Genomic DNA, 25,823 nt, shown 5'->3' with positions numbered 1-25,823 from the left:
ACGAGAAAGGAGACGTGGTGGATTTCGCAGGTGCCACTACGACGGCCATCGTGGAGATCAACGTATAATAAATAACCATACATGTAAAATGGAGCAAATCGAAAGTTACGAATTGCAATCTTTCCCTCCCAACCGTCGCACGTTCGCCAATCTGAACGAAGCAAACAGGGAGATCGAATACGACGTGGACGTAGGCGACGGGTTCGTTCATCCTCACAGAGCGGACCTCTACCTTCAATTCGACGTGGTGAAGAAAGAAAGCGGAGACGCGTTTCCTGCAGCAGCAAACTTGATACTCGTGGACAACTTCGTGCCTCACCTGTTCTCGCAGGTGGAGGTGAGGAAACACAACACCGTCATCGACAGAATAGATTATCCAGGCATCACGTCGACGGCAGTGGGAACATTGAAATTATCCAAAACGGACGCAGCGTACTACCAGGCCGGGGGATTCGAAGCCGGGGCCAAAATATCGACGAGAAGTCACACGGTGCTTTTTCCCATGCGTCTGCTGCCTGGTTTCTTCTCGGACTACAAGGAGATCATGTGGAAGGGAGGACTGAGGATCACGTTTCGAAGAGCGGCCAACGACAACGACGCACTGATGCGATACGCTACTTTGGGTCCGGACGGCACCACGCCGATAGCCAACACTTTACCCGAAGCGGCGAAATGCGTCATCCGGAGCATGGAATTGAGAATGCCGGTGGTGGAATACGAAACGAACTACGCCCTCAAGTACAAAGCGGAGATCTTGAAAAGTCCGCAGGTGCCGATTCATTTTCACGGTTACCAGTGCGTACAGAAGATGGCATCGGGAAGTCACATGGAATTCGACGTGACGACGCAGTTCAACAACATACAGTTCGACATGCCAGATTTCGTCGTAGTGCTTTTTCAGACCGGGAGGGACAAGAATCAGGAAAAAGATTCCAGCAAGTTCGACGACTGCAAGATCAAGTACATTTATCTCAAAAATGGACGCAACGAAGTGTTCCCGCGCGAGAATTACAACCTCGATATGACAAAAAACGATTACCTCAAACTTTACGAAGCGTTCTCGGCTTACAAACGCGTGACCGAGGGAAGCGTGGACATGTACTACACGCCCAGCGAGTTCAAAGCACGGAGACCCATGACCGTCATCAACACATCTAAGAGAAAGAAGGTTGTGGTCAACGATCGAACCAACATCAAGGTCGTCTGCGAGTTCCACGATGCCTTGCCCGAGGATACCCTATGCAGTGTCATCCTGATTGCAGAGAAGTCCTTCGCCTACGACGTGAAGAACGAGAGGGTCACAGAGCAGTTTTAACAAGTTTTTTAACATCTTTTCTTGCACAAATAAGAAATTTTTTGTACTAGCACAATCAGTTACAATAGCACAATACGAATTTCACTAGTTCAGATCAGTTACAAATATCAATTTTATTAGTTATCAGTTACAATATCTTTTTTGCACTATAGCACGAGACAATCAGAATTTGCACAAAATTTGTTGTTGTTTTTACACGTGAAAATTAACAGTAAAATTTTTTTTTTATCGTTTCAGATGCTGTCGAAACATCAAAAACACATACACACACTAGAAAAAAAAGCATGCAACTTTATTTGTAACACACACATATTCTCCATCTTCATCAAGAAAATATTATAATAAACATAATTATTTTTATCTATATCTCACAATAAAACTCTATATCCAAAAATATCACAACATCAAATAACACTAGAGTCGTTAGTACACGTTGCATGCATTACGGAGGTCCTCTGTAGGGTTTCATGGAAGTTTGGGGGAAAAAAAAAACACGTGAAACCCTACAGAGGTGCGGTTATCTAGAGCCGTAGCCGTTAGAACCTTTTTGGGTTGGGCACCACGCACCCTGGCGGGGTTAGGGGCCAGGAATCTTAAAAAAAATAAAAAAAATTATTTGTTTTGCTTGCGTCACAATACAAAAATAATAAGAAGCACCAGCGCGCGCACGTGTGTATAGCACATCGTGTTTCCCCCGAGAGAGGTTTACAAAAATCACGATAGGTCTCTCTTTTTATCTTACAGCAATGTTGGTATCTCTATCTTTTTTTTTTAGTTGCAGGTGGGTTGCCAACACACTCTAGTTAATAATGCTACATATTATACACACACACGCACACGCATACTGTGTTGCCATCCATCCATCCATCTCTTTCTCTTTTACGGCAGTGTGTGTTTGTTGCCGGCTCTCCTTGCCCAGTGTATGTATGTTACGCCAGTATATAAATTGGCTAAACCCTTGCCAAGTAAAAAAAAAACTGTAGGTAAATATTAGCGACATTGTCAGTTGTTTAACTCTTCCCCCTCTCTCTCCTCTCTCTTTTTTTTTTGTAAAAAGCTATGGCAAAAATACCAGTAGGTTGGCAAATTGCTTTATGCACTGTAAAGCAAACCTCAAGCAAGGTTGCCAGCTCCTTGCTTTAGGTTAAGTTAGACCAAAATAAAAACCTTGGTGACTTTTCGAGTAAAATGTTGGCAATACTGCGAGCACACAAGATTGCCAGCTTCTTGCTTTAGGTTAGATTAGACCAAAAAAAATCTTGGTGATTTTTTCAGGTAAGATGTTGGCCACACTGCGAGAAAATAAGGCTTGTGCCTTACAAGAGCAAACTATTAAAGCGAGCCTCAAGCAAGATTGCCAGCTTCTTGCTTGAGGCTCGGTTAGACCCAAAAAAAAACCTTGGTGATTTTTTCGAGTAAAATATTAGCAACACTGCAAGAAAATAGAGTTTATGCCTTACAAAAACAAACCATTAAGACAAGCCTCAAGCAAGATTGCCAGCTCCTTGCTTTAGGCTACGTTAGACCCAAAAAAAAAACCTTGGTGATTTTTTCGAGTAAGCAGCTGGCAACACTGCGAGAAAATGAGGCTCATGCCTTACGAGAGAAATCCATTAAGGCGAGCCTCACCGAGCCTCAATTGAGGTTTGTCAACTCCCCCACTTCCTCTACTATTATTATAATTATTGATATTTTGAAATAAATATGCATCCAGGTGCGAAATAAGATTTTGACTTACTATGCCTACTAATTGTAGTGATTCAAATCTCACAGAACTTTGCTCTGCTGGCATAAATGGTATAAGAAGGGGAAAGAAAGAAAAGGGAAGTTAGCAGCACTGTCGTAACAGGAAAGGGAGGGTCATTCTCCTAAGAGGGTCATCGTGGGTGAAAGAAAGGGGAGGAGGGATTCCTTCAGTTCGCATTCCAAGGGTTGCGGCTCTTTTCTTGACCATACTGAGAAGGAAATTCTACTTCCTTTTCAGTGACTAAGGAATGAATGAATGCTTGTGCATTGCTGTAACTCAACTCCAATATTATCAAAAGTAATTGAAGAAGCAAATACATTTCTCATTGCCAAATGTAAACATTTTACAATATTGGCGATTTATGAAATAAAATGTATTTCTGCTTTGAATTTTTTTAAATGACGAAACCAATGGGGGGGGTTTAACCCCCACCAACCCCCCCCCCCCCTGGGCACGCCACTGATCTGATGACAAAAACTTCGATGCTAATGCTCAAGGCCGTAAAGTGGCACTCATGACAAATGGACAACACACAGGGCAAGTCATAGCCCCGCAGAGAATTATAACTGGCTGCGGGTCCTGATTGCAGAGCCTTGTTGATCTATAAAATTGTAGTTAACGAGCTGTACTAAGTGTAAGTAAGGTTGACTTTGGATGCTTCTCAGGCCACCCCTTATACGCCGTAGCATTTAATTTGTATAACAATACCTTACAATAATGGGCCTCTCTGATGGCGTAGTTGCCTTGTAATAAGGGGTCCCGGGTTCGATACCCGGTAGAGGCATGTAGTAGTTCGGATTCCACTTTCAACTGCAGGTCAGTCCTGATTAGTATATCTGCACATAAAGTGGACTTAAAACAACAACTCAAATGTAAACATTACATTTATGAATTATAATTTCATATTTACAGCGGTACAGGCTCGCCGAGAAAATGCTAAATTATAAATTCAAGAAGTGTTAGGATATATGTGTGTGTGTGTGTGGTGTGTGTGGGGGGGGTGTTGGGTGTGTGTGTGTGTGTGTGTGTGTGTATGTATGTGTGTGTGTGTGTGTGTGTGTGTGTGTGTGTGTGTGTGTGTGTGAATCCAGTAATCTTGCAATTGTTCCACATCTGGCTCACCACCCATTGGTCCAGGGAATCGGTTCTACTGAACCGAGGGTGAAATCCACCAAGGTACAGTCAACGGCAAAGATAACGGTAGGAAAATTGTCCACCGCTAATTTCATTACTTCTTTATTCTACATCCTATGTTATTTTAAGGAATGAAACTATGTTGGTTCGAAGCAGGCATTGCTCTCTGCTTATTGACGTCATTATTTCAATTCACTATCATCACATTGTGTAATAGCGACGGAATGAAAATGGTGGTGGACAATTCGCCTACTGTTTCTTTCGCCGTTGGGTGTACAAAGCCCCAATCACGGTGATCAGGAAGCCGCCCTGGGACATAAGTACCTTAACCGTACAGGATTTTACACGTGGACAAAGAAACCAAGTTGTCCTAACAGTGAAGAATGGCAACACGAACAATTCCTCTATTAGAAGATCGTACTCACCTGTGGTTGACGGGTGAGCGTATGTCGTACTCCTGCACTGGCGTTGCCTGCGTGACGTTAGCTTCGGGGCTCTCAGAGGTCGAGGCTTGGGACGAGGCGCAGGTGGCATTATCCTCGCCCAAGAGCGAGACGTCGTTGGTGAAGTGAGCTTCCAACAGAGCGATGTGCCAGCCCAAGTCCCGACACTTGAGCCGAAACTCAGAGTTCTGGCATCCCAACTCCTCCACCACTTCTGGAAAAAATAAAAGATGGAAGCTCTCACAAACGTGCATAATCATTGCTAGTACGGACATCTGGAATCTATAGGGCGAGGACACTCAGACATAATAACGTGTAATATCTGAACCTGAAGGTAAAAATTCACAAGTAAAACAAATGTGAAACGTCGTGTCTTGCATTTTATAGATATTCTGAAAACACCTAAAAAATAAACAAATAGCACACTCTGTACTATTCACTGTTTCAAAGGTATGTGTTCGCTTTTATTAATCTCAGTTCCAATATTTCCCGTTCTTTTGAGACACCCTGTATTTAGACATTAAAAAGACGTGAAAAAACAGGTTGAATGAATTTCTGTAATTCCGAAGAGCATCTTCTTATATTAGCATAATGAAATCGGAAACAATTTGAAAGGCAGGCGTGGCACTCGTTGATGAGACATGAAGGGAGACTTCACACCGAAGAGACAAGCGACGCTTGTCGCTTGAGCATTTCACCAATCGAACGCAGGCTTGTGCGGCCCGTCATGCCGCTACGGTGTGTCTCTTCGGTCTAAAAAGCTCCACGAGAGTTAGAAGATCGTGATTTGTAAACCAAGTTGTAAGAACCTTAATGAGATACGACAGAACAAAATTAAGAAGAAAGATCAAGTTTGAATGTATCTTGCCCAAGCCAACCTCTCTGCTGGAGTGGTCAGCACGCTATGACACCAGGGGTCCCGGGTTCCAATCCCAGCATGGATGTCGTTTGTACGTTGGTTGAATTTATTGAATTATATTATTTTACGTCACTTTTCTGTCACTTTTGGCTAATCGCGACGAGTTTTGTCAGTGTACCTTCAAAAATTTCATAATATCATTCGCTATTAGCCAAAAATGGCAGAAAAGCGAAATAAAATAAACCAAAGCAATCACCTTGCCTAAGATGGAGGGCTTATGTCGATGAGGAAATTAAATCTTCAAGTTATTGTCTACAAGAGAGCGAGTGAGTCAGTGACAAACCGCGAATGTCTGGGTTTGTCGATCTCTCTGCTTGTCTCAGCTAAGTGACTGCGACAACCTATGTCTTTGACCTAGTGTATTTTGTCGAACAACAACGACAGGGAATGTCTCTCAAGGAACAGCTCTCGGTTCCCTTTCCGTTCTGCGCTGAAAGGAAGCGATGATGAATAATGCAGAGGAAGAACATTGCGACACCAGTCACAAAATAGCGTTCATCAACTGTTGTCGGATGAGCAACCTCCTGCCTGGAAAGGGAATCCAAGACCATGAAGGGTCCTCTCATTTCCATCGATAAACTTCTGTTCAGCTTATTCCCTTCCATTTAGGGAAACTGTAACATCAACAGCTCCCCAGCAATGCAACAAAATGCTATTATTCCCTGCTCCCAAAAGCACAGAAACTAAATGGATTCCTTTGTCAACGGTTGCCGTAATGTCGGGAAAGTGACAACTGCTTTCAAGACTTCAGGTCTCTGACAATGGATCTTTCGAAAACTTAGTTTCCAGACTTGCTGTGATATCAAATGATGCTACCATATTGGTGGGAAGATCATCACGGTCATATTTGGACATATAGAACCCTGTTTAATATTTTTTTAAAAATATGTATAATTAATCGAAATTACTAATGTAATGCGTGTGATTTGGGTTTTGAGATTTGAAAGGTTCTTAGATATCTGTCAGCACTATGAAATTCTGGCGAAACAACGGAAATTAGGGGAAGGTTCGGAGTCACGGCGAAGATTGTTACGAAGGTTAGCTTTTTACGTTCCAGCTGTACAAAAATAGGCCTTATGGAATATCTCCGTTTCCAGTCGGCAGATATACCTGAAATTTGGACAACTGAAGCGGCATGTTGTAAAAGATAACTGAATGTAATTTAAAGACGATCAACATGATATCATGGACGTAAGAACAAATTGGTTGTAAATAGGCAAAAACATGGACCAAGTGCGAATCTGCAAGCCGGGCGCCAGAGAGACTGAAACTTAATCCCGCCGTACCTAGCTCAGAGCACGCGCTGTCCGCGCGGGAAGACAATGAACCAAGGATGGACAAACCTTGCTGGAAGGAGAAGCGACGCTTACTTTTATCGCTCGTCTAACCAAAATTTCAAACCAGGTATAAAACTGCAGAAGCCCGAAGTATCGACACAGTTTCCGGCGGACTTTCGTAGTAAGAGCACCTCAATGCTAAAGCTCAGTCGATCGTGTACTTAGTATTTTTCACGAACCATCAGATGTGGCTGCCAGTGAGTTGTGATACGTGTGTGCTTACATCAATCGCTGGAGGACGTCGAAGTGAGACTGTGATTCTGTGATATCATACGCGGTTAATTGTTTCGTGAACGGAGGACAATCTAAAACTATGGCAGGCTAGGAGGATAAAGAGAAGAAGGGGCGTTGAGTTCCCAAACCCTAACGACGTCGGACAACACCATCAGGCGCGACGTAACCGCCAAGCCAGCCAACGCCAACAGAAACGACGCACCATGCCGAAGACGCCAAGCCGACGCCCGAGAAGATGCCCGCCAGAGGATGCACGAGACGAAGAGATGCCGAGACCACCCCCAGAGATGCCCAGGGAGGAACAGAGATCCGCCCCGCCAAAGAAAAGCTACGGGCTAGAAACGCTGGTCGTCGGAGGCCGACGTCGGAGTAAATAAGAGATAAACGACGCCGAGAGGGAGTGAAAGTGTGAAGTGTCACCATCGCCCCCATTGTCGCGGTTGTTAACCGAAGAAAACATTTTTTTGTCGCAATGGTACAACATGTGATTACCCCCGCCTAGGAAAAGTGGAGCACCCGATGACGTAGCAGAGTTTGGTACAGTATTCATCTGTCGATTAATCTCCGCGTATGAAGGTATCCTTTCCTTTTATCGCCCTACCACGAAAGACTAAAGCCATATTAACTCGCGAACTTCGACGTGACTCGGAATCCCGAACATAACTTTCGCGCCTTGTATTTGTACTGGGCGAGTCTGTTAAAAAAAGGCCCCGAGGAAAATGTGCTCCTTGCATGTAGGCAACCCTGGTACACCGAAGAGAAGAGGAGAGTGGGGTAGAAGGTAGAGAACAGTCCAGGATATCGGTGCCAAGCAGTTTCGACAACATGACAGAGGGGGATTGAAAAGAAAGTGTCCAGTAGTGACCTTGAGGCAGGCAGCGTCAGGTCAGTTGAGTGCAGTTGAGAGGCGAGGAAAGTTGTGTGTGTGGTTCGGTGGGTCAGCATGGTGTTAACGGTGCAGCAGTGTATCTTTGTTGTCGAGATGTATGCACGCCTCAGTTGTTGGAAACGGTGTGCAGATTTGTTGACGACGGAGTTCGCTGTGAATCGAGTTCCAGCGAAGGCCCCAACCAAATCAGTAATGCAAAAACTGATTGCAAAATGGCGGGAAACCGGATCCGTGCTGAATAGGCCAAAAGTGCGTCCAAAGACTGTCCGCACTGAGGCAAAGGTTGGCTACGCATCGCAGCTAATGATACGCAGTCCACGAAAATCATCTCGGCGTTTGGCACAACGGTTGCAGGTGTCCCAGTCATCTGCTATGCGGATCCTGAAGCAGGACTTGAACTTGCATGCATTCAAAGTTACCGTGATGCATCAGGTGCGGGATGTGGACAAGGCAGCTCGCGTGCAGTTTTGTGAGTGGTTTCTGTCCAATATTGCTCCGGAGGTGCTGCAGGATGGTTACTTGTTCATTTCCGATGAAGCATGGTTCTATCTGTCAGGCTACATAAACTCCCAGAACGCGCGACACTGGTCAGGTGACAATCCACACGTGTTCATGGAGGTTCCACTGCACGCCCAAAAACTCGGTGTCTGGTGTGCCGTGTCGTCACGCCGCATCATCCCCGTGTTCTTCCATGAGACTGTGAACTCGACTCGTTACATCAGTAACATATTCAACGTGTTTGTTGAACAAGTGACTGAGGATGAGCGAAGGAACGCTTACTTTCAGCAGGATGGAGCCACGGTGCATACAGCATGTGGAACGATCACGCGCATTGAGTCAGTGTTCCCACCTGATCGCGTCATCAGCCGTGACACGAACCAACCTTGGCCACCTCGTTCTCCACATTTATCACCCTGTGATTTTTTTCTTGTGGGGAGCTCTAAAGGGACAGGTGTATAGCAACAACCCTCACAGACTCTAAGAACTCCAGAACAACATTATCATAGCTATCCAGGCCATCCCGCAGGATGTCCTCGCACGTGCTTTTCAGAACATGTGGTATCGTCTGAACACGTGCCTCGAGGTCAACGGAGGACATTTCCAGCACCTCCTCTAAGTAGGGTGTTGTCACACTGTACTGTATTTACAGACGAGATGTTTCATTCATTTACGTTTATGTCAAGTTGTCTAAACTGCTTGGCACCGATATCCTGGACTATTCTCTACCCCGCTCTTCTCTTCGGTGTACCACGGTTGCCTACATGCAAGGAGCACATTTTTCACGGGGCCTCTTTTAACAGAATCACCCAGTACATTGCTAGAAATAGGTCGTTTTTTTGTTTTGTTTTTAATTTCTTCATAATGGTCAGCATTTAAAAATACAAAAATGCGGTTGTGCTCCTTTATTGCGTTTAATTTCATTGTAACTTGTTAAAGTGTGCTCCATAGTAAAGTATCCGCCGCCCAGTCAACTGAATAACTATTCGAGGGTTGATTGTTTAGTGTTTTTTTTTTTTATTGAATAATGTGTGTTAAATTTGCCCAGGTCGCGCAAGTGATGTTTTTCTTTGTAATGAGTTATGTAATTGTTGGTCGCGGCGAGGTTAATTGAGATATTCCGGCAGCTGGAGTCTATGAGTATTGCGTCACACTACAGAGTTGTCTTTTTGAAAGGACGAGAAGGGGCAGGTAATGAATATCTCCGTCCGAGAAAAACTAGTTAGTTGGTACTTGCTGTTTAGCCGCGAATGTCCTTTTTGAGGTTTTATATTTGTAAGAAGTTAAGATTTTTAAAATGTTTGTTACGGTGAAAGCGGCCCCGGCGCCCACCCAGCGTCGAATAACATGGGTACCTGGGGGAAACCCTGGGGGTAAAGGCGGTCAGGGGCGTGATGCTGATCACATCACCCCCACTCACGACCGGATCAAGAAAGTGTGGGGCGTTACCCCCACACCCCCTATACGCCTTCATGGCGTGGTGCTATGCACAGGGGAACACTTTACCTTTTTTTCTTTTTTGTTACTTCAAATAATGTGCAAGTTGTCACAGACAACTATAGTTAGATTGATACAGTTGTGGTTTGAATTTGTGTATATGTTTAGAAATACGTCATAATCTGTCCGTGTTGACGTCACTTTCTCATCTCAGCAGAGGAAGTGAACCCACCTGAATGTTTTTCACCTGACGACAGACTCAGTTAGAAAACAGGTGAAGGTGAGAAATCTACAAAAACGTAGTAACGGTTAATGGAATGCACGAATAGTGTAATTGGTAACTATTTTAGTTTCATTCTGGCTATACTCGAAAATAATAATTAAGTACAGAAACTTTCCTGTATTTACGTTTGTCTTGTCCAACGTTAATTCTATATGCAAGTGTGTTTAGTGATTCTAAGGTGATTTAATATGCTATAGAATTGTTCCTCTTCAGGCAGAAACGTAAGCAAATCTGTGCCTTGCTTGTAAGTCCACATACAATAGGAAATATAAGTTATTATAAAACTGCGTTTAACTTCGAATACTGTGTTGTGTTTCTTTTCTACCCAGCAAGCCCTGATGATTTGCAAAGATTCTCATGTTCCCGACTAAAGGAGTAGAGGACTAACTTTCTGACGTCTGGTGTACAACCGGAGGGACGTTGCAGAGCACAGGAGCGGATAACGACCAAATCAAGAAGTCGATGTATGTAAAAGAAATATATGCCTAGCATGTTTAATTTTTTATTTTTGAAAAACCCCAGGGAATGAATAAGTGCATCAGGGGGATCTGTACTGTGTTTTTACTTTTGATATGTTAAATTACAATACATACATATTTACTCTTTGTACGCGTCATCATTTATTGTTTCCAGGTGTCCGGAATGTCAGGTACAATGCTATTAATTTTTTGTGTGTTATGTCGACAGGTGTTCGGTAAAATTAAACTAATATAATTTACGACATTACGTCCCCGTCCCTCGCTGAATGAGCAACATCACCGTCCTGACCACGGACTTAAACCTGAGTCGTTCTGCTCACGCATGAACGGCACTTCTCTAAGTAGTGCGTAGTAATCAGTCTATGATAAAATGAATAATTTGGTAATAACAGCAAAAATACAGTGTGAAACGGAATATTGACACAGAAGAATGTAGCCTGGAAATAGTAAATTAATCACTATTCGTGCTGTACTAATTATTGTAACATGATACGAAGTTAAAAGATCTTGGTTTTAAGACATGCATGTATGTCCGTTCTTTCGTTACACTCGTTAATCGTCGTGATAAACAGGTAGAAACTAACAAAAATACAAAAATACAGTGCCTAAATTGCGAGTTTATTGTTCAACATGCTACGAAGGCACGCAGAGGCGTGTGTAGGCCATAATGGAAGAAGCGTGATGAACACGCACTTCCGGCTGAACGTCAATTGAAATTGTCTTTCGTCAATAATTTCAAATTTTCTCTCTTACAAACAATATGGAGAGATTCCTAAAATCGATTATGTAACAATACCTTTCTCCTTGAGGCAAGAGTCACGAACTTAAACAAAAAGAATTTGTACTATGTTTTTGTATATATTCTAATTCTATTCAGATCACACTAACGTCAGTTAAAATAACTCCAAGAAGAAAATATATGTTCAGGAATGAAGTAGTAAGGCTGCAAAAGTGTCATCACCTGTGAAAGACAAGAATCATTTCGGAGTTTGTAATTATCCAAATTTGAGAGATACAGTGAGGTTTAGTTTCAATATATTATTGAAATTTTAAGTTTCTTATTTCAAGGTGATAAGAAATACTCGACAATTTAGCTTCACATCTGTAGGTTTCATACCTAGCATTCCGTTATTGTCGACAGTAGTATACATCACACCAAGTAGACAAATGGATAGCATGCTGGTGGATCGGTGGTAACGTTGACTCAAGAAAGGCATGGAAATCTACTATAGTGTTATTTAAAAGTCCCGCAGCCATTACTTTCATCGACAATAAGTTGAAAACTGTACGTGCTATTCAACAATGCATTTCCAGGGGTCTCGCACAATACAAGTACAGCTGGAAGGGTGCGTAGAAAAGCTAAATCAGCGTAGCTATATGTAACCATGACTCCTTTAAGGAGTGCCATTTCAAGAAAAAATATATATTATTCATAATTTTTTATGTTGTCGTATGGTCAGTACTTGGGCACAAGTTGACTGCATCTACTTACAAAATTCTGGACTGCTGGGGTTGCCAACCAAGATTATAACCCAATAAAACGTCGCATCTTCACTTGGTCCATAAAATCGCTATTTCCAAACCCATCAAACGCTGCACGTGACCTGTCTCAAACCACAGGGTAGCATAACACCAATTACAAAACTTCGAATTATAATCCTGCGATAATTTCTGATAATCTATTGGCATTCTGCAAGAAAAAATCATTACAACATGACCCATTAATAAATTTCTACAATTTCCTGTATGGAATGAACTGGCAACCAAAATACGAGTAATAGTCTCATTAGATGAAGATCCATAATGCAGAAAGCCCGGTGTAAATATCGCTCCTATTGTTCCTGTTACAAGTTACGGTTGAAAGACTTTTGAAACACACTGTATTATGTTCTCCAGGCCTGTCACGGTGTATAATCTTTTTTTAGAGTCGTATACAGCAAACCAATTCTTGATTTTTCATTTTCATTATAGTTTAAATTTTACTGTCCCAATTATCATGTGCACTCTTATAAGTGTGATTTCATAACACTATTTATCACGAGAACAAAGAAGCGAAGAGTCACAATCAACGCAAACACGGAAGACACGAAGCCACACAATTCCAAGCGATATGAGAGCCATCTGTTGTTCGGATTTCACGTCATGGATTTGGCATACTTCATGACCCTGAGCAGAAACATCAGTCAAGTCAGGCGTTGTTTCATTGGAGGAATTAAAAGAAAACAGGCTCTATTTTAGTAACCGCCTGGAGTAGGTATAAATAGTTGGGAGCAGCTGATTGAAAGCCTGTTGAAAGGTCAGTATGCCAAATATAACGGTTTAAGTGGAAATTCGTCATGGCAAATGAATTAACCCAAAAGGTCCTTGGAAAGTCCAGCCTTCATTAAAGAAAAGAATGCAAATCGAAGTTGCATTTAATTTTGTTAGCTAGTTGACGAATGTATTCTGTGATAGTATTATGCATCTTTGCTGTGTTTGGTAAAATAATTATTGAGCAATAAATGAAATAACTTATTCAACTGTATTAATCATACAACCATGCAGCAGGTAACAGTTTTTGACATAATACTTAGGCACAAATATAAGCAAACCCAACAAGAAATCTAACGGTGTTATGTCAGGAGATTGGCGTGGCCAGGGAATCTGATCACCGTGGCCAATCCAGAAAGTTGTTCGTTCATTTCATTTCTTTATTTTGGACCTGACAACTTTTTATTTTTCCATGGTTTTTTTTTTAGTTTTTCAAGTTTATGTACATTTTTGTTCTCCATTAACAATAGTTTTGCATCTCTTTATTTTATTTCACATTTCACAGTAAGAACAGAAATAATGAAAAAATCCTACTCGAGTGTCGGAATCCAACAATAAACTAGTCATAGTTATAGGAATTGTACAATATTGAATCTCTTCAGAGCACTTTATGTAGAGTCTATCTTTCCCTACTTTGTTTTGGTCACTCCAATGTAATGTGATGTGAGCCAGCACATTCTCACCTAAAATATTTACAAGAAAAATGTTCATTCAGGTAGCCTCGGACAATGAATTAAAAACAATATTAGCTGCCAGTCGGATAAATTCTTCATTTGTTTTCATTATTCATAACTGAAATGCCTTCAATAATTTGTGACCATAGTGCATAATGCACTTGATTCAAGCATTCTAACGACGATATGGGGATAATACGAAAGGAATAAGGATATATACACAGTGGTTCAAAACTACATCCAACTCTTCAAAACATTAGTTTCAAGGAGATAATGTAAAAGCAGCTTGATTTGAAATAGTTAAATGTCGTGTAAAAATGTACAAAAACATTCGAGAAATTCTAATACTAGAGATCTACGAGAGAAGAAAAATATGAGTATTACCCGGAAGTAAGGGCTCAAATCTACATACGAATTAAACAAACCTCGGTGAAAGACTTGCTTACTGTTCTTTACGCAAAGGTTTGTAAAATCAAAACGAAAAGATTTGTCGAGACGAGAACAAAACGGATCTCTAAAATCGAGATAGTACTGAACTGAGAAACTGTCAGACTCTCGGCCTCGTTCGAGACTTTCGTACAACATTTTATGAACTTACCTAAATCAAATTTATTTCACTATGCGACCTCTTCAGACATACCAAAGGAAATCTACCTGATCATTTATAGATAAGCCATACATTTTGTTTCTATTAATTACAAAGTCAATTCTGTTCTGCAGTTGCATATATTCAGAAGAATTTCAGTTTTTCGCAGTCTGTAGTAGCGTCCAAACGAGGCGTCGGAGAGAAAAAAGTTAATTTAAGATTTTTCTCGTAATGACATATATACGCTGTGAAAGTTTGCGCATGTTGTTTATGAGACTCGAGACTTGCCTTTGAAGCCGAGAAGGGAAGATTATGTTTATAAATCGAGACCTTGCAAAGTGGCGTCTCATCTTGTCCCCATACCATCCCTACGCACCTCCGTATGCAAGGGCGAAAGATTTATGCGATATGAGGAGAGAACAAGGTTTGTTTTTATTATATATAAAGTGTTATGAATTCATAATGTGACAACTGATGATTATACTGACGTTGAAAGCATTTTAAAACAGATTTCTTACCAAGGAATGTTCCAAAAGTTTCTTGTGAACAAAGATTCCAATTCGGTGATGTAGTGGAACTAATCGTCTGCGGCGCTTCAGACTTACAGACAGGGAAAAACGTCGCTCTCGATAAGAGCACGCATCAGCTTAAAGGCCACTGAAGTACCTATTTTTATATGAGCACCAAGGGGATTGCTAGCTGCATTCACTCCAGCGTAGAGGGCGCCAGGTTTCAAGAAACTCTCACCCAGATGATGCTCAACACAGATGCAGTTGTATAAGGGTTTGATTCATTGATTTGCTTTATTTTACTTCGCTTTTTGTGCCACTTTGGCTAATTTGCGAAGATTGTGATGACTGATGAAATTGATGAATGGACACTCACAAACATCCATGCCCAGGCCGGGATTCGAACCCTGGACCCCTGGCGTCGTAGCGCGATGTGCTAACCACTCCGCCACGGGGGACGGAAGTTGTGTAAGGGAATCCCCTTAAATGCATAATTAACAGGTCAGGGTTCGAAAGTTTAAAAATAAATAAAATAAAAAAGAATTGAAAAAATTCTGGACCTTGAGGACGAAGCTCAACATAATAGTACGTTTCCACTTCAGTTAGAACCATAACTTTTATTTTATTTTGTAGTTCTAAAATAAGAATTACATTTTTATAATTTCTGGCGTTTCTTAACTTTTCTCCTCATACGTCTCCCAAAACTCAAGAACGTAAAATTCATATTTTATTTCGGCTGAAGTTCAGAGAGAAAAAGAGCAGGTGGATCATGCACAGATAGACTAATCGTGAATGGCAGAGTGGAAGCACTTGTCTCATCTCCAGGGTGGCCACTCTAGGACCTTGATAAAATTCACGTATAATTCCCTTTTTTGAAGGCGAACTTTCCAAACATTCAAGGATACAAGCAGATGCTTTCTCTAACTCAGCCTTACGTATCTCTCACCACACACACACACACACACACACACAAACACACACACACACAAAGATATTGAAAATATAAAGGGTCTGTGAGATTTCAATTATATCGAAATACATCTACAAACACAAGGTACAAATGTTGCGGATATATTAATCTACGCAAAATTGTTAATTGTATAAGGATTTCAAACTCTAATTTAGCTAATCAACTTCACGATATCTTGCAATAATTTTCCGTCTGGCAGATACATTGTTCTGCAAAGGAAACTAACAAAGCAACCGGATTGAGAGAAAATTATAATTTATTTTTCACGCAGCTTTATTTTCCTTCCTCGATAAAAATAAAAACTAAACTGTAAAATCTTGCCTCAGGGTAATAATAAATATTAAAAAAATCAATAGGGTTTGGATTAATAAAAGTTGAATTATTCACGTCTGCGGAGAAAAATTCAAGTATAATTCTCGGAGCTAAAAATTCACGCGTAATTCCCAGAATTCACGATGAGTAGCCACCCTGATCTCGATGTCATTATGGCAAGTTAAATACTCTGGAGCTTCTGGAGAGTGACAACTCATTGCAGAAATGTTAACTAACTCAATATAAAAATAAGCAGATCCGTAGCTCGTCATACTTCAGGAGGATTGAACCAGAGATCGTCGAGGACGGATATATCTATCAAAGCCACTGTAGATAAGTGGTCATGACGAATATATACGTCATACCCACTTAAGGGTTAGTATTGTAATAGTTATTAAAGTTATTTAAAGAACGTGTCCTGTCATACTGTTGCCGACATTCAGTTGGTTTATTAATGAGGGCAAGAGCATGACAAGTCACAAAATCGTGTATATAAAAGAAATAATTTTGATTAAGTAACACTTAATACATACTTTAGTTTGAGCCAGAGAAGAGATAATAATATGTCAAGTCGACAATTAAAGGAATAATAAAAGTTATGGAATTTCTAAAAAGTGAAAAATCGCTCTACTGAAAAATGTAACGGATGTGGTTTGTCATTTGTTGCACCAAATTCTTTACATGCAGAGACCTACCAATATACAATAACAATAAACAGTTGAGCCAATTTATGTTGGATGGGCGTAATGTTTTTATTTTTACATAATTTAAAACATCTCGTTTTGTTCATTTTGTGCCCCTTTTCAAAACGATCAATTTCTCTTCCGTGTACATGGTGAGGACTAGGGCAGTAGCTCCCCAAGCTCACCCTAAATCCGAGCTTGTCAAGAAGTGAGCATATTCTTCAATTTATTATGAAATAAATTTAAAATATTTTTTACCATCGCATAGTTTCCGAGCAAGCAACTTCTGAACTTTTTCATGACCTGGCAAAATACATACATAAGTGCTCGATCACATGCTTACATGTGTCTGTGTGTGTGTATACACAGTTATATGCAATTACACGTAAAAAAGTTTTCTACATGAAATTACAACACGTATAAAACGTAAAAAACTAGAATCAAATATAAAAATTAAAATAAACATGGTTCTTGCCAAGGTTAATAGAATTATATAGTTCTTGCGATGGTTATTATTATGTATCGCAGTTGGCAGTGGTAAAAAACCAAAAAAAGTACTATTTCTTTTCTTTTCTAATTTACATGTGTATTTATATATTGGAATTTTACAAAGTGCCACATTCACATCATGATTAGCCTATGCAAGTGTATAAATACGTATGAAAAAGGAATTTGAAGCTCTTACTAAATCTTTGAAATCCAATCCAAATAAATTGTCGTTAATCGTTATGTTACGTTACGCATAAATACAAATACTTGTGCAAGACATATATATCAACACGATTGTCAATTTTTAAAAATATATGAAAGAACAGACCTTTTTTAAAAAAAATATGTTAGTGAGGGTGAGAACGTGAGGTGGCTGTATAAACAATCTTCAGAAAATAATGATTTTGTGCTAAAATATGTGAGAAAATTAAAGTTTAAAATGTAATATAATTAAAGTAGTTTTTATGTTACTAATTTACGAAAGAAAATTAGATTTTTAAATCTGCGTAATAAACTGGTTTTCTACGCGAAGTAAATTACGCGCAATTTACGTAAAAATTGTAACGAGTAAATTACCTTGCCAACTCTGTGTATGATCAATTTCTCGGAACGTCTTCTTCATTCGTATCAGAATGTGAGCAATTCTCATCACTGAAGCACGCACTCACCGAGATAGGTGGTGTGTGAGCCAGTTCTCTGCCTTTTTTATGCACCGTACAAATATGCGCTCAGTATCTACATACGTGTTAAATCATGTTTATGGAATAATATGGCTCTTCCTACATGCAATAACATGGTCATAAAATGTTTCGTCTACGCTGTTCTTTCGTTGCAGTTTAGACGCAACGGAAATATGTAAGAGATCAAGTTGAAAAAAAAATTGGAGAACAATTACGAGTCTGTTTTCATCACCTGATAGCGATTACCACTCAACGCCTGCCCTTGTTCTGGTGAGCGCTGGCATCCGTCCATTCGGATTCCTTCACGGCGAAACCCTTCCGCAGTGTTGCACACCGTCGCGTGTCGCCCAAATGTCACGCTTGTCCATTCTGCGACAAAAAGGACGAGACTGGCAGACGTCCAAGCTGATTTCACGAAGCGAGGATTACGAGCGAAGGCGGTTTAAGTGTTGCAGCGTTTAAGGGAATCGTCAAGAGTATCTGTGGAACTCCAAAACTGAACCTTCACCAATATTAGACCCAGCACCTTTCACAGAGGTCCTAATTGGCTACAAGGTGCATTTTTAAATATAAATATTTTCCCTAATGTAACAGTGAAGTTATTCCCTGTAGGGTACGGGTTCTGTGATGACGTAAAGGTGAAGGTGTCTCCTTGTGATCAGGAGCTCCCGATCCCGAGTTCGATCCCCAGTAGAGGCACAATGCACAGAGGTCCGATACCGATTAGTGTGTCTGAGCATAAAGTTGGCTTTTGGCCTGTAGATTATACCTTCCCAGGAAGGCAATGAGGGTGTGGAGGTAGGGCTCCACATGTTCTCCATCTCATTCCCTTTCATCTTAATATACCCATCGATGACGGTGTGGAATTAGGAATTAGGTTTAACACTATATCCAAAAACATTTATAAACGTTGTATACTAAACCAATCTTACTTTTGTAGAGTAAATGAAGTACTACTATATTTTTCACTCGCTTATTTGTCTTCCTCCAGCACCAAAATTTCTCCAGCTACCTTTTAACTTACTTTCCCATACATTATATGCTCATGTGAACACAATAATGCCTAGCAAAGAACACAATCGAGTCAACACCGACTTAGTTTTCAAGCTAATTTTAATCTTCTGAGAATCAATATTTCATGTGCGTATTTAAGTACTTTTGAGGAATTAGATTCTAAGAGGGATGCTAGGAAACACTATTTTATGAGCAGATAAAGGCACATTACTACTCTATTATTATTTGTTGTAGTAGTAGTAGTAGTCAAGATTTGCATGCAACGTTAACTGGACGTTCTCCATTGCCTAGTGCTTTAACCTACACTTATTCTAGCATTACATTTCGAAAGAGTACCTCTTCTTCCCCTGTCTTCAGATGAGCAAATTTCCTTTTTTCCATTGGTGAAGATCGAACCAACCATTCCACGACACCTCCGACACACTATACTACTTTTTTCTCCAATTAAGTTACTATTGGTATTTTCTGAGAACTTGGGGATATTTAATGAATTCTACTCTGAGATACAGTTTTGGAAGATTGCTATGAAGGCTGTTTTATTTTTCTGTTTCCAATTTGTTGTTGTGCAGTACTGTTATGTTGTTCCATTGAATTCTACGCGATTAATTCCATGCGTGTTCGGCTATTTTCGACCTCTATTCTCTCCTGGGTGTGCTGCTTGTGTTCATTTATCCTATTCAGCCCCGTAACTATATATTTTGGCCCCTTGGAAAGGATTCTGGTTTGGCGCCCCACCCCTCCCTGATTGTGACATGTTATGGCTAGCATATCAAGCTGAAGAAGAGTACTAGCAAAATACAGTGTCTTTTAAAAAAAATGATATCATTACATATGCAAATATCTCGGTAACTACATAGTCAAGATAGAGTAAACTATACAGATGTAATCCTCAACTCAATAAGTTTTATGCATAACAATTTGAATAACAAATTCAAAGGTATGTGGATATCATAAATTATTGTTCACAAGTCTTCAATATGCGCACCGCCTGTGACAGCACACTTCAAGTCGGTAGTACAGCTCCTGTCAAACACGCTGCAGCATGTCTGTGGTAAAGTCTCCAGTGCGGCGGTGATTATCTGCTGGAGTTCCTCTAGGCTTGTAGGAAGAGGGGAGACATAGATGAGGCCCTTCACATAGCCCCAGAAAAAAAATAGAGCGGTTAGCTCAGGTGAGCGTCATTTCAAAAGCACATTATCTTCATCACTAGCACGCCCGATCCATCGCCCTGGCAGTGTCTCATTGAGATACGCCCGCACAGTGAGCTTCCAGTGAGGTGGTGCCCCGTCCTGTTGCAAAATGAAATGTTCATGTTAGTTTGCAATGAGAGTAGTCCTGAGCCAGTCTGAAGCATTTGCAGATAATCATCGCCGGTCACATTTTCCGCAAAGAAAAACGGGCCAAAAAGATGATTCTTGGAGATGGCACAGAAGACAGCCACTTTTGGTGAGTCTCTCAGTTACTCGAATGTGGCATGGGGATTTTCTTCCGACCCAAATGCAAACATTACGCTTGTTGACTTTGCCATTCGTGTGGAATGTGGCCTCCTCATCACTAAAAACAAGACATGTTTCAAAGTTGTCTTTGCACCACATTACACATTGACTTTCGAGGTCAGATCATTTGCACGAGAATTGGTAACGTTATTAGATTACGAAATGATATCAATTTTTTTTAAACACTCTGTATAAAAACAACAATCGTACGAAAAACTGAAACTCACTTTTTCCTCGGCGTCAGACGTATTTTGCGAAATAAAAGTATCAGCAACTTCAATCTGCATGCGATGGATACACTCAGAGTTGCAGTATAAATAATACAACAGAAAAGAACGTTTACCGGATGTTACGCAATAGGCTCTTGCATTTTTTACAACGAAAAACAATGCTAAAAGAGATTGTCAAATAATTGTAACCGGTCGCGTGTATCGAGTCTGATGACGAGCTTATCTCAATGATAAACCTTTCAAAACATCCTTCTGGAGAATGACCAAAGAACTTCGTAGTTAGGGTTGTTGCTGAGTGCTGTAGGAGTATGAGGCTTTGTGAGCAGGTAGATTATTTCACAGTGCTAGATTGTTACGAATGAAGGGCGTCCCCGGTATTATTTGGTATTTCAACCGAAGCAAGAAAACATACCGTCGGTAGACGTTTTAAGCTAGGAAACAAAGCCATGCACATAACTGAACCACATTTGCATGAATGCGTGAATAATAGTAAGCTAGCAGTTATGACCTTAGGCTTTGCGCTTCACAGACGTAGCAGGTCTATTCCCGTGATCTAATTGGTGCACCTGTGTTTAGTGGAAGTGCAGCGAGCGTACATGTAGTCAGGGGGGATTTGCCACTAGGGTATCCTAGGCTGTAGCCTCAAGTCCAAGGGGCTGCACAAAAATGAGACGCTGAAAGGGTAGAAGTGACATAAGACCATCGGCTAATAAAATTCCTTAATATTGTGATAATAGCAAAATAAAACATTTCAAGTCCTTTTACCATACTTGCTTATTTCATGAAAGGGCATAACTTAAGATGACTGGACCCCTCTCCGATTTTCTTCATATTTGACATACTTACTAATTGAGGCCTGCAAATTACGAATCTGAAACGTCTAGAAATTGCAAATTAATTGCGAACCATTGACGCTAGAGCCCCACGAACCCTTGACGTGTGGTTAGGTTAGGCAAACATAGTTAAAATTTGGTGTCGTGGTAGTATCAGGAATATATATATATTTCCTTGTGAAACAAAATATTTCGCGAAAATCGACTGTTTCCATTGCGAAAACTAACGCCTTATTTTCGCATATTTTGCAATTTCTAAACGTTTCCGACAACTTTTAACTTCAGATTCGTGATTAGGAGGCCTCAATTAGTGAGTATGCCAAATATGAAGGAAATCGGAGATGGGTCCGCTCATCTTAAGTCGTTCCCATTAAAGATGGAGTTAAATAACGCCTTATATCATAACATATAGGACACCTGTACTTCAGACTATGTAATGGTTTTTCTCAGACCTCTGAAACATTTCGGTTACAGTCGTTGCGTATATTGTACTCCTTAGGTCCCAAACCGGGGCCGTTTCCACCGTACCCCCCCTCAAGAATTGCGTCGATTGTTTTAAATCGACAGATTTCAATGTTTTACGTAATGTAAAAGTGGATCTAGCGTTAGGAAAGCACAAATAACGGAGATATCTGATCCCAAAGAATGACTCACGTAAGTTAAAACCTGCAATTTCGGAGTACTCTCGCCGCTTTTTGTTAGTAAAAACTGTTTATATGTAGACTAAAATAGTGAAAGAACGCGCCGAAAATATAAATGTACCAAAACTAACAATCCTAACCTACTACGTAAAATTATAGCTGCTGTTGTGGAAAGTAGTTTTTGGGTGCTATATTCACTTGCGCGAAGCTTTCGGGCTGTTCTCAGTTCTGCTTCACAGTAAAGTGACACGCTAAGGTAACAGACGTACTTTACTTCACAATAACACATTTTCGAGAGCTAAAATCAACTCAAAACGTTCATAAACAACAAAGTCTTCATAAACCATGCAAAATATTTCACTTTCTCTAGGGGGGTACAGAGGGTCAAGGGTACCCAGAGCCCTAGCTACAGATCCCAGGTGTCGCTAACTGACATACATCCCCTAAAATTTCAACTTGTTTTAATTTAATAGACAGATTTAGGTGTTTAACGTAACAAAATTTATTTCAATATGTGGAAACCACAAATAACGGACACATTTAGTATGACCAGAGTTCATCCAATTTGTCGCAGTTGAAAATCTATCAGCAACGACGTCATCACATGATAAATAGTACCATCTATTACTTCGCTATAACGAGTATCCGCGAACTAAAAACCGAAAACGTTCATAATAAACACAATATTCATAAATCATGCAAAATTTTTCACTTTCTCGCGTGGGTCTAAGAAGTCATCACCACCGTGATGATTTTTCCGATGATATAAACATTGCACTCCCACATTTGGGATTCTAGCGTCTCCTATGCACGATGAGTAAAGTGCAGTAATACATATTTGATTTGATTTATTTCACTTCGCCTTTTGTGCCACTTTTGGCTAATTTGCGAAGATTGGGATGAGTGATGATATGATGAAATTGATGAATGGACATCCACAAACATGCCAAGGCCAGGATTCGAACCCGGGACTCCTGGAGTCGTAGCGCGATGTGCTAACCACAGTAATACATCTGCAATGTCAAGGCCACTGTACTCAGGACCAATGGGTAATAAGAAATTAGTGCTTACATACAACATGTCAGCCGAGCCGAACCAAAGACAAAGCATGATAATACGAGAAGTCCAGACATGATAAGCCTGTAATATTAAGTAAAACGTTCCACAATATAATTGACATGGTCGATGATATCACTCTTTCTCTGCCAAAACCAAAATGATGTTTACATTCAGTGTATATTATTTATTGATCTGAAGGGGAGAAACAGTAACGTGCCACTCGTACTGGTAATCTCCCAAAAGTCATGCATTTCCTGTTGGCTTGATAGAACAGCCCCTATTCAATCACCTGTACTTTACACTGTCAGCTGATCGTCATGTGATATATAATAGCAATTAACTGTAACACCATTACCAGCCAACGTTTGACAGTTATTGCGTCACGTACACAAGGCACACACTCAAAATTTAGGAATCAAAAGTGACTTGTTAACTCACCAAAATCGCCGCTTGCTTGTCCCGCGCTAATCCACAGTAAGCAGCACAGGAGGCTTAACCACATCCTCAACGCACTACAACATACTGTAGGCCAGCGAACGGCCGAAATCTCACCGGCGCTTTTTGACACTGCCAGCAGACGACGTGAAGTGTAGGATGACCGAATATTGAACGCTGAGCGGGTCGTTGCAGGAGCGCCGTATAGGCAGTGTTGCCAACCAGATAACTTACCACTGAAAGGTACATGGACACATAGATGCATAGAAATTTCGCGAAAATGGGAAATGTGTCTTAATAAAATAATCTTCCAGAAATCGACTCCTTTGAATGAAAGGAATGTCTTCAATGAAATCATAAATTAAAGAGGACACTATAATCGAATTTTACCGATATTTATAACTTCAGGTGCCCATATGGCCTACATTATAAATTATTACTTTTCATAAATATGCTTGTCTTACTTTGGAACAAGCAAGTTCCCCTCCCCCTTTGAGGATATTTTGGGAATTTAACTCGCTTTTCTATCTCTGTAGAATTATCGCAACGATGAGAATGAATTATGAACAAATGAACAGGGACAAGGAGTGGTAGCAATCGGCAAGCTCCCACTGCAAACTTCCTCTGCCCCATAGGTGCTTGCTTTATGAGGGCAAGAAACCCCTCCCCCCACAAACAAACTCACTGAGAGAAGCAGATGTTATGTGTACATATGTAGAATATTGTTTATATCAATCTTGCCCCAAAAATTTATTTGAACTTGCCGTTGCTGTCTTCCCAGTCAGTTCCTCACGCCAAAAATTAAACTAAAAAAATATGTACAACTTTAAAATGTATACTTCCATAAATGAATATATTTTGGTCTGGATACCATACTACAAATGTTGTGTTCTTATTCTGTAAACATCGCCGTTCCTTGACGTTACTTTAATTTACTATAGTTATGGAAACTATAGCAAATATCCAGATATGGATCGCCTATTCGTTACACTACTTGGAAAGCTGAAGGAAGTAAATAAAATAGAAACGATGATTGAATAACAGAGAGAATAGGGGAAAGAAAATCCGTTAAGAGAAAAAACTAGAAACTGTGTAGAGGGGGAGAAACGGAGACAAAGAACAGAAAAAGAGTGGTGGAATGAAGATAAAGAGGAAGAGAGAAAGAGGTGAAGAGAAAGGGGGACATAGAGAGAAGAGTGGTAGAGAGAGAGAGAGAGAGAGAGAGAGAGAAAGTGGCATGATTTGAAGATAAAAGAGAAAGGGTAGTAGAAAGCAGTAAATAGCACAAAAAGGAAAAGAAAAAGGGGAAATTGGGACAGGGATACAAAGTAACCAAAACAATCTGGTAGTCAAACATTTGATTAAATAAGTGACAAATAATTGTTCATCAGTATGTAACCGGTCGTTTGTCTGGTGACGAACTTATTTTGTCGGCAAAAAGTTCGATCATAAAGAATTCCGTCTAAGCATCCAGTTGGGTCGGACGATGAGTTGGGAAGTACACTGTTAACATATGTAGGCTGCTATGGTAAGAATCTTGAGATAAGCGTTTCAAGGTAGGAAACCAAAGCCAAGCGCAATATGAAACCAAGTTAATGTACGTACGTAATACGGGTGCGTTAGTAACTGTCCCCTTTGACCTGATGCTTGATGTGGCTAGGTGTATGATGGTGGATCCGTGACCAGCACAGTTTTTGCTGGCGTAGGCGTGGGGGTTGATCAAGAAGAGATAAAGAGTGGACTTGTGAATTGTAAAATGTAAAATTTTCGGGTACCAACTAATAGTTTTGAAGAGAGCCGCGGTAGCTCAGTCGTAGTCGGCCTCCGTGGCGGAGTGGTTATCTCAGCGTGCTACGACGCCAGGGGTTCCGGGTTCGAATCCCGGATAGAACATGGATGTTTATGTCTGTCGGGGATACTTCCGCATAGGGATATTCCTTTTAAAAAAGAAAGAAGAAGGAGTCATCAGGGCGTCTGACTATCATGCGAGAATCCCGGGTTTTGATCCCCGGCGTGGGAGATCCGGGATTTTTTCACTTGTTCAAGCGGCTCCGTCGTCCACCCAGTGTAGTATAAGGTGGGTACCTGGAGGAAACTCCTGGTGGGGGGGGGGGGTAAAGGAGGCCAGGGCGTGGTGCTGATCACATCACCCCCAATTTCGGCCGTGATCAAGACAGTGTGGGGCCT

General features: G+C 40.7%; 1 protein-coding gene across 1 annotated transcript in view; it reads right to left on the bottom strand.

Annotated features, from left to right (window-relative positions):
* Positions 1–23,770, bottom strand: part of LOC146001573 (uncharacterized) — a 195,986-nt gene extending 172,216 nt beyond the window's left edge. The window contains exons 1-2 of the mRNA XM_083139064.1: positions 23,640–23,770; positions 4,622–4,853 (exon numbers count right to left, since the gene is read on the bottom strand). Of these exons, the coding sequence (XP_082995190.1) occupies positions 4,622–4,853; positions 23,640–23,703 (296 nt within the window). The 5' untranslated portion in view covers positions 23,704–23,770. The remainder of the gene's footprint in view (positions 1–4,621; positions 4,854–23,639) is intronic.
* Between the last annotated feature and the right edge of the window lie 2,053 nt (positions 23,771–25,823).

Source organism: Lepisma saccharinum, chromosome 1 (genome assembly GCF_977018435.1).
Source record: "Lepisma saccharinum chromosome 1, izLepSacc3.1, whole genome shotgun sequence".
In the NCBI taxonomy this organism is placed as follows: Eukaryota; Metazoa; Arthropoda; class Insecta; order Zygentoma; family Lepismatidae; genus Lepisma; species Lepisma saccharinum.
This window is presented reverse-complemented; position numbering and strand designations above follow the sequence as displayed.